The sequence below is a fragment of the Arachis stenosperma genome, unplaced genomic scaffold (genome assembly GCF_014773155.1).
Source record: "Arachis stenosperma cultivar V10309 unplaced genomic scaffold, arast.V10309.gnm1.PFL2 arast.V10309.gnm1.Scaffold_100028, whole genome shotgun sequence".
Taxonomy (NCBI): Eukaryota; Viridiplantae; Streptophyta; class Magnoliopsida; order Fabales; family Fabaceae; genus Arachis; species Arachis stenosperma.
Window position 1 is genome coordinate 10,857 of NW_026651370.1, and position 10,306 is coordinate 21,162.

The 10,306-nt window shown below is 37.8% G+C and overlaps 1 protein-coding gene across 1 annotated transcript; it reads left to right on the top strand.

Moving 5' to 3' along the window:
- Positions 1–5,218: 5,218 nt before the first annotated feature.
- On the top strand, positions 5,219–5,764 carry LOC130959947 (uncharacterized). Its single transcript, XM_057885344.1, has one exon. The coding sequence runs from the start codon at positions 5,219–5,221 to the stop codon at positions 5,762–5,764; it is 546 nt and encodes a 181-aa protein (XP_057741327.1).
- Positions 5,765–10,306: the final 4,542 nt, after the last annotated feature.

A 10,306-nucleotide genomic window follows, 5' to 3' on the forward strand; every position in this document is an offset into this window, starting at 1 on the left:
GGCAAAGTTGAACAAGAGGTGGATTTCAAGTTGGATGACACTTCCACACCAAGCAATGTCGTTGATTGTGTGGAAGTTTTTGAACCTTCTTCCATTGAGCTCGAAGGCGATGGAGGGTGTGCAATGATAGGCAAAATTGTGATTCATACTTTTCATAACTCGAACAATTCCTAGCAATGGCTCCAAAAACTTGGTGCACAATACTATGGTTCACTCACATTCTTCACAACATCGCACAACTAACCAGCAAGTGCACTGGGTCGTCCAAGTAATAAATCTTACGTGAGTAAGGGTCAATCCCACAGAGATTGTTGGTATGAAACAAGCTATGGTCACCTTGTAAATCTCAGTCAGGCAGGTTATAAGGGTTATAATGGTTTTCGAATATAACGATAAATAAAGCATAAAAGATAGAGATACTTATGTAATTCATTGGTGGGAATTTCAGATAAGCACATGAAGATACTGTGTTCCTTCTGAATCTCTGCTTTCCTACTGCTTTCATCCAATCACTCTTACTCCTTTCCATGGCAAGCTGTATGTTGGGTTTCACCGTTGTTAATGGCTACCTCCCGTCTCTCAGTGAAAATGGTCCAAATGCTCTGTCATAGCACGGCTAATCATCTGTCGGTTCTTGATCATGTCGGACTAGAATCCAGTGATTCTTTTGCGTCTGTCACTACGCCCAACACTCGCGAGTTTGATGCTTGTCACAGTCATCCCATCTCAGATCCTACTCAGAATACCACAGATAAGGTTTAGACTTTCCGGATCTTAGGAATGGCCGTCAATAATTCTAGCTTATACCACAAAGACTCCGATCTTTCGGAATGGAGGCTAAGAGATACACGCTTGTTCTAAGGTAGAACGGAAGTGGTTATCAGTCACACGTTCATAGGTGAGAATGATGATAAGTGTCACGGATCATCACATTCATCATGTTGAGGTTCAACGAATATCTTAGAATAAAATAAGCATGAATTGAATAGAAGAACAATAGTACTTTGCATTAATACTTGAGAAACAGCAGAGCTCCACACCTTAATCTATGGTGTCTAGAAACTCCACCGTTGAAAATACATAAGTGATGGTGGTCCAGGCATGGCCGAATGGCCAGCCCCCAAAAAGTGATCAAAGGATCAAAAGATAATCCAAAGATGTATAATTCCAAAGATCTGAGTGCAATAGTAAAAAGTTCTATTTATACTAAACTTGCTACTAGGGTTTACAGAAATAAGTCTAAGTGCAGAAATCCACTTCCGGGGCCCACTTTGGTGTGTGCTTGGGCTGAGCTTGAGCTTTACACGTGCAGAGGCTTCTCTTGGGTTAAACACCAAGTTGTAACGTGTTTTTGGCGTTTAACTCTGGTTTGTGACGTGTTTTTGGCGTTTTACTCCAGAATGCAGCATGGAGCTGACGTTGAACGCCAGTTTGCGTCATTTGGATATTAGGAAGTAAAAAGGAAACTAGAATTAAAATATTTTTGTTTTTATTTTTAATTATTAATTAAATTAAAAAGAAGAAGGAAATTAAAGACTAAAATAACCAATTGATTAAAAAGATTTGAAAATTAAATATGTGACTTTCGAAAAAGAATAAAGAGAAATAGATAAGTAGTTTTCAAAATAGAAGAGAGGGGAATCAGTTAGGAAGTTTGGAAAAAGAAGGAAGAGAAAACAAGTAACTAATTAAGAAAGATTTGAAAATAAGATAAGATAGGAGATTTGAAAAAGATTTGATTTTGAAATTTAAAATTAAGATAAGATAAGATAAAGATTTGAAAAAGTTTTGAATTTTAAAATTTAAAAGAAAGATAAGATAGGAAAGAATCAAATTAAAAGAAAAGATTTGAAAAGATTTAAAAAGATAACATTTAAAAACAAGGAAACACCAAACTTTAAAAATTTTTAAATCAAATTAATAAAAGAAAGCAAGATTTTCGAAATTTTTGAATAAAGATTTAAAAGGTATTTTTTATTTTTTTATTTTTTGAATTAATGAAGAAAGAGAAAAATAACCAAAAGACACCAAACATAAAATTTTTAGATCAAAGACACTTATTTTTTTTCAAAAATTTAAAAGGAAAAACACCAAAAGATACCAAACTTAAAAATTTTAAGATCAAAACAAGAAAAGAAACAAAAACAACTTGAATACCAAGAAGAACTCTTAAGAACAATTCAAAAATTTAAAGAAAATAAAAAACACACAAAGGAAACCAAACTTAAGAACTGACACTAGGCTCAAACAAAAGAGAAAGAAAACAAAAGACTCAGACAAAAGTGAAAAGTATCTAATCTAAGCAACAAGATAATCCGGTAGTTTGTCAAATCCGAACAATCCCCGGCAATGGCTCAAAAAACTGGCTTCGCACGTTTCGCACAGATAGACCGGCAAGTTTACTGGGTCATCAAGTATTACCTCAGGTAAGTGTGGGTTGATCCCTCAGAGATTGTTGGTTTGAGAAAGCAATGGTTACCTTGCAGATCTTAGTCAGGCGGATAGAAAATATGGTTGTCACGAGAAAACGTATAAAATAGATAAATAAATAAAACGTTACTATACATAGGTGTGAAATCAATAGTTTGAGAACGGTTAAGGCTTCGGATATGCTTTCTCCTTTTGGATCAACTTTTCTCACCATTTACTTTAACTTCTGACTAATTCATTCTATGGAAGGCTGTATATGATTAGTGCCGAGTTAGCGGTCGTTAATCTCCTCTGCTTTAGATCAAACGCCGGGTCAGCGGTCATGCAATCTGAATGGGGGTGAAGCTCTAGCAGTCCATTCCCTTGGTGAGCTACTCAAAACACCACAGATAAGGTCGGATCTTCTGGATCAGAGAATGCTGCTTCTTTGGTTCTAGCCTATACCACAAATGCTCTAATCACCCCGCACCTCGGCTGAATTGATGTCTCGAGAAGTCCCGAATGAAGCCGTGGATTAGCAGTCTAAGAGATGTATAATCAGGCTTGTGGTTTAGTACTATCCCTTCAAGGACTCGCAAGAACCCATGTGAATGGAGATGACGATCAAGTTACACTCCCAATTCATTAGAATGAAGAATGAAGATACATCTTAGAATAGAATCAAGCATAGATTGAAATAGAATAGTGTTATTATTAATCCATAAGAATTAGCAGAGCTCCTAACCTTAACCTTAGGAGGTTAGTGACTCATACTGTACATAATGATGTTGAAAATAAAAATGGGGGAATAAGAAGATCAAAAGTTCATAAAGAAGGGTGATCTCCTCCTATATATACTAATCTAATAACTAAGGATCAGAGAAAATAAGATAGACTAGTCTTGTAGTGTGAAAATCCACTTTTCAGGCCCACTTGGTGAGTGTTTGGGCTAAGCCTGAGGGAAGCCACTTTGGGTATCCAATGCCAGCTTTGGACTCCTGAATGGGCGTTGGACGCCAGCTATTCCCATGTGGGCGTTGGACGCCAGGAATGGGGCTGGTGGCTAGCGTCGAACACCCATTTCGGGATTTCATTTCCAAAACAAAGTATGGACTATTATATATTTCTGGAAAGCCCTGGATGTTAGCTTTCCATAGCCGTTGAGAATGCTCCATTTGGACTTCTAAGCTCAAAAATGCTCCTTCGAGTGCATGGAGGTCAGATCCTGACAGCATCTGCAGTCCTTTCTCTGTCTCTGAATCAGACTTTGCCAAAACTCCTCAATTTCAGTTCGAAAATATCTGAAATCATTATAATACACACAAACTCAAAGTAGAATACAAAAATATGAATTTCGGACTAAAACCTATGAAAATAGAACAAAACTTAAACAAAACCTAACAAAAACTATATGAAAATGATGCCAAAAAGTGTATCAAATGTCCGCTCATCACTACCAAACATGCAAGGCAAAGAAACAATCATCCATTGACCATCAATAAAGTTTCTTCTAATGATTCTGCCCTCACCAAGAACTTAGGGGAGATGTTCGCCATTCTCAAGCAAATCCATCTTAATCAACAACAACCCCTCCACAACAACAATACCAACCGGTAGCTCCACGAAGAATATGTGGAATTTGTGCTTGCAACTCTCATTACATCGATGAATGTCTACAACTCCAAGAGGACAACACCTAGGCAGCCACCAATCCTTACTTCAATCGTTCAAACCAAGCCCCTTATCAACAAAGGGGTAATTATAACCAAGGGTGGCAAAACCAATGTTGGAAAACAATTCTAACTAAGGGTGTAGAGACAACTACATTCAAGGATGGAGAATGGTTCAAATCAAAGAGGGAACAACAACTTTCAACCATACCATAACCAATAAAACTAATCATTCTAACCACAAAACCAAGGCCAAAGATACTAACCTTCTCACCACAGAAAAGCTCAAGTGCCCCAAATCAACCAACCACAAGTTCCACAAATCACCTATCCTTCTTCTTCCTCAAATCAAGCTCTAATGGATGATACCCTCGACATTATTCTTCAAGAACAAAGAGAATTTTGCTCCACCATTCAAGAGCTTATATCCCGTTTACCTCTATGATCCAACCAAACTCAAAGCCCTCTCGACCCTCAAGCTCATGTGTGATCCCTCTCAACCATTACTCTTGCGAGAATTTGACTTAGAAATCAAGGATAGGAGTGGATCACAGAATTTAGTGGCAGACCACTTGAGCCGCTGTAAACATTTGGCATGTGACTCTACCCCTATCAATGATGATTTTCCCTAAGATACCTTGCAAGCAATCTTGGAAGTCACTCATTGATTTGCATCTATTGCCAATTACTTGGTAGGCCAAACCCTTCCTCAACTCTTTTCTAAGCACCAAAGGACAAAATTAAAAGTGAGTCCAAGTATTACATATGAAATGATTCCTACTTATGGAGATGTTGTGCCGTGCAAGTAATTAGGAGGTGTGTGCTTCAAATGAAATTCTGGTCTATCTTAGAAGCGTGCCACTCTTCCAAAAGTGGTATGTACTTTGGTCCTCAAAGGACAGTAAGAAAAGTGTTAGACTGCGGATTTCGGTGGCCTAGCCTATTCAAAGATGCAACCTCCTTTTGTAATTCTTGTCACCAATGCCAAAGGTTTGGTAATATGTCCAAGAAGGATGAAATGCCCTAATAACTTATGTTGTTCTGTGAAATTTTTTATGTTTGGGGCATTGACCTTATGGGTCAATTCCCAACTCCAATGGTTTTTTCTACATCTTGTTAGCGGTTGATTATGTTTCTAAATGGGTGGAAGCAATTCCAACCCATACCGTGACGCTAACACTGTTGCTTCCTTTGTAAGAAATCATCTTATTTGTTGTTTTGGATCGCTACGAGCAATCGTGAGCGAACAATGCTCACACTTTTGCAACAAGAGGATAGCAACTTTGATGAAGAGATATGGCATTATCCATAAGGTAGCTACGGCCTATCATCCCCAAACCAATGGCCAAGCGAAGGTTTCTAACCGGGAAATCAAGAGGATTTTAGAGAAGATAGTGAAACCCCATAGGAGGGATTGGAGCTATAGGATCGAAGATGCGCTATGGGCCTACCGGACAGCTTATAAGACACCAATCGGCATGAGTCCATTTCGGTTGGTCTATGGAAAGGCGTCTCACCTTCTAGTGGAAGTTGAGCACAAGGCATATTGGGTCTTCAAGGAATGTAATTCGGGGTTGGGGAATGCCGAAATTGGGAGAAAATTGCAATTGGAGGAATTAGAGTGCATACAGTTGGAGGCATATGAAAATTCAAGACCTACAAGGAAAGGTGAAGGCAGCACATGACCGAAATATCAAAAGAAGAGAGTTTAGAGTTGGAGATCAAGTGCTTCTCTATAATTCAAGATTGAGGTTGATACCAGGTAAATTGAGGTCAAGATGGGATGGTCCCTATGTGGTAGAAAAAGTTGAACCATATGGAGATCTTCCTCTTGAAGGATCCTCCCTAAGAAGAGAATTGAGCCATTGACCTTCCAACTTAAGGACGTTAAAGAAAAGTGCTAGGTGGAAGACACTCCACGATGGTATGATCTTCCTTGTTTATAGTTCTTTCACTTTGATTTCATCTTTTTAATTAGATATGTTTGATTAGATATGATATGAGTTTCTTGAATTTGATTAGATATGGTTGAATGATGGTTGTTTCATAAAGCTTTCATTTATGTTAGTTTGTTTAATTTGGTAATTTTGGTTGTTTCCTTGAAATTCTAGGTTTCTTTGTGCCATTTTGCTTGAATAGAGGCAGAAATTGTAATATCTTTGTTGCTCATGTCACGCGTACGCATGACTGGTGGAGGGAAATCGTTGGTTGGAAATTTTTACAAAGTTAATCACGTTGCAAGTATAGATCCAAACCAACAAACAATCCTCAATCAAAGTTTAATTTTTTTGTTACTTAAGCAAACCAATAAAAACCGAGAGTATTTAAACCTCGGGTCATCTCTCAAGAAATTGCAAGCAAGTGTGCATATTATTGGTTATGGGTGTATAGTTTTGGAGTTTTAGGTTTGATAGACAAGAAAATAAAACTAACAATAAGAAACTAAAAAGGCTAAAAGACACTCATGGCAAGGACTAAAGGTCAAGGTTTCCTATCTTGGATCATTAACCACAACATGGTGATTACAAAGAGTTAATTCCACTTAGTTGTCTTCTAACATCGGAGGGTTAAGTCAGGTGGACATAGTTAATCCTAGAACCAACTAACAACCCTAAATCACCAATAAATTTGGACATTAATGATCTCAAGGGACCAAAGTCCTCAATCACAAGCCAAGAGTATAAAAATCTACTCTAAAATCCAACCAAACATTTTATCAAACACTTGGTAGGCATAAAAGAAAAGCATGATAAAATAGCAAGAAATATAAAATCTAAAACTACCAAGTGCAAAATAACAATAATAACAACTCAAATAAACATCAATAAAAAAGAAACATCAAAATTGCATTAAAGAAAATCAAGATCCAACAAGAGTTCATAAACATAAAAGTGACCAAAATAAGAAATTAACAAGAACAACTAAGAAAATTAAAGCAATAGAACAAGGAAAAGTAAAGGAAACTAGATCAAGGCATGAAACTAAACCAAAATCTAAAATGCAATTAACCTAAAGCATGTTTCTAAAACTATCCTAATTGCCCTCCTTTGTTCCATCTTGAATTCTGCCTCTAATAGCATCCGAAATGAGTTGGATTTGGGCCTGATGCAGCTTAGAAATCGCCAACCACGTTTTCTTTAATGAAGTTAGGTGACGCTTGTCACAACCCACGCGTCGCTTGACAAACTCTGGTCACGCTTACATGTGGGTCACGCGTACGCGTCGCTTGACAATGCACTTACTCACGCATACACGTTGGTCGCATATGCGTGGACAAGATTTCCACCAAATTCTCATTTCTTCATGAATTCTCTATTTTGCATGCTTTTTGTTTACTTCTTCAATCAAATCTTTACCTTCTAAACCTAAAATCACTAAACAAACACATCAAGGCATCAAATGAAATTAAAAATTAAAATTAGCAAATTAAGGGCCTAAAAAGTATGTTTTTACTCTTAAGCATAATTTAGGAGAAATTCATAAAAACATCCTATTTCATTGAATAAATGTGGGAAAACTTAATAAAATCCACTAAATTCAACACAAGATAAACCACAAAATTGGGGTTTATCAGTAACCCATACGTATGCGTGGACCCTAATTTTTTCTCATGCGTGAACTGTGCTGTCGCATGGTGGTGCACGAAATTGCAATCACACTTTTGCAATCCCGCACAACTAACCAGCAAGTGCACTGGGTCGTCCAAGTAATACCTTACGTGAGTAAGGGTCGATCCCACGGAGATTGTCGGCTTGAAGCAAGCTATGGTTATCTTGTAAATCTTAGTCAGGATATTAGAAATTATCAGGATTGATTGTGAAAAGCAAAAGAGCATGAAATAAGTACTTGTTATGCAGTAATGGAGAATAGGTTGAGGCTTTGGAGATGCTCCATCTTCTGAATCTCTGCTTTCCTACTGTCTTCTTCATCAAACACGCAAGGCTCCTTCCATGGTAAGCTGTATGTAGGGTTTCACCGTTGTCAGTGGCTACCTCCCATCCTCTCATTGGAAATGTTCAACGCACCCTGTCACGGCATGGCTATCCATCTGTCGGTTCTCAATCAGGCCGGAATAGAATCCAGTGATTCTTTTGCGTCTGTCACTAACGCCCCGCCTTCAGGAGTTTGAAGCTCGTCACAGTCATTCAATCATTGAATCCTACTCAGAATACCACAGACAAGGTTTAGACCTTCCGGATTCTCTTGAATGCCGCCATCAGTTCTAGCTTATACCATGAAGATTCCGATTCAAGAATCCAAGAGATATCTACTTAATCTAAGGTAGAACGGAGGTGGTTGTCAGGCACACGTTCATAGTTGAGAATGATGATGAGTGTCACGGATCATCACATTCATCCGGTTTAAGAACAAGTAATATCTTAGAATGGAAGCAAGCATGATTGAATAAGAAACAGTAGTAATTGCATTAATCCATCAAGACACAGCAGAGCTCCTCACCCCCAACCATGGGGTTTAGAGACTCATGCCGTGGAAGATACACAAAGAAACGTGTAAAGTGTCATGAGGTACAGATACAATGTCAAAAGATCCTATTAATAGTAAACTAGTAACCTAGGGTGTACAGAAATGAGTAAATGACGTAAAAATCCACTTCCGGGTCCACCTAGTGTGTGCTTGGGCTGAGCAATGAAGTATTTTCGTGTAGAGACCTTTTCTGGAGTGAAACGCCAGCTTTCATGCCAGTTTGGGCGTTTAACTCCAAGTTTTATGCCAGTTCCAGCGTTAAACGCTGGAAATTCTAAGGATGATTTGCCACGCCGGTTTGGGCCATCAAATCTTGGGCAAAGTATGGACTATTATATATTGCTGGAAAGCCCAGGATGTCTACTTTCCAACGCCGTTGAGAGCGCGCCAATTGGGCTTTTTTGCTCCAGAAAATCCACTTCGAGTGCAGGGAGGTCAGAATCCAACAGCATCTGCAGTCCTTTTCAGTCTCTGAATCAGATTTTTGCTCAGGACCCTCAATTTCAGCCAGAAAATACCTGAAATCACAGAAAAACACACAAACTCATAGTAAAGTCCAGAAAAGTGAATTTTAACTAAAAACTAATAAAAGTATACTAAAAACTAACTAGATTATACTAAAACATACTAAAAACAATGCCAAAAAGCGTATAAATTATCCGCTCATCACAACACCAAACTTAAATTGTTGCTTGTCCCCAAGCAACTGAAAATCAAAATAGAATAAAAAGAAGAGAATATACTATAGACTCCAAAATATCAAAGAAACATAGTTCCAATTAGATGAGCGGGACTAGTAGCTTTTTGCCTCCGAACAGTTTTGGCATCTCACTCTATCCTTTGAAGTTCAGAATGATTGGCATCTATAAGAACTCAGAACTCAGATAGTGTTATTGATTCTCCTAGTTAAGTGTAATGATTCTTGAACATAGCTAGTGTATGAGTCTTGGCTGTGGCCCAAAGCACTCTGTCTTCCAGTATTACCACCGGATACATACATGCCACAGACACATAATTGGGTGGACCTTTTCAGATTGTGACTCAGCTTTGCTAGAGTCCCCAATTAGAGGTGTCCAGGGTTCTAAGCACACTCTTTTTGCCTTGGTTCACAACTTTATTTCTTTCTCTTTTTTTTTCGAAAATTTTTTTTTGTTGTTCACTGCTTTTTCTTGCTTCAAGAATCAATTTGATGATTTTTCAGATCCTCAATAACAGTTCTCTTTCTCCTCATCCTTTCAAGAGCCAATAATTTTAACATTCTCAAAACAACAAATTCAAAAGACATATGCACTGTTCAAGCATTCATTCAGAAAACAAAAAGTATTGTCACCACATCAAACTAATTCAACTAGTTTCAAGGATAAATTTCGAAATCCTGTACTTCTTGTTCTTTTGTGATTAAAGCATTTTTCATTTAAGAGAGGTGATGATTCATAGGACATTCATAACTTTAAGGCATAATATTTAAATTTTATTAATTATGAATTAAGAACAAGACTCAAAAATAGATATAAAATGAAACTAAAAGAAAAAATTAGAAAACAAAAATTTAAACTAGGCTCCTAATGATAGAGGTTTTCACAGAGTTAGGACTCAACAACCTTGATTTTGAGAAGTGGATGCTCCCTCAGCTTGAGAGGAGAGCTTTTGGCGTTTCAACTCTTGGAGTTCACGCCCCTGCTTCTCTTGTTCCTTCAGTAATTTGCAGAGCATGCAGTTCTGATTCTGCTGTTCTTCCTTAA

Bases quoted from the DNA above. Each gene is read 5' to 3' on its own strand.
- LOC130959947 (XM_057885344.1), top strand. From the start codon at position 5,219: ATGGGTGGAAGCAATTCCAACCCATACCGTGACGCTAACACTGTTGCT.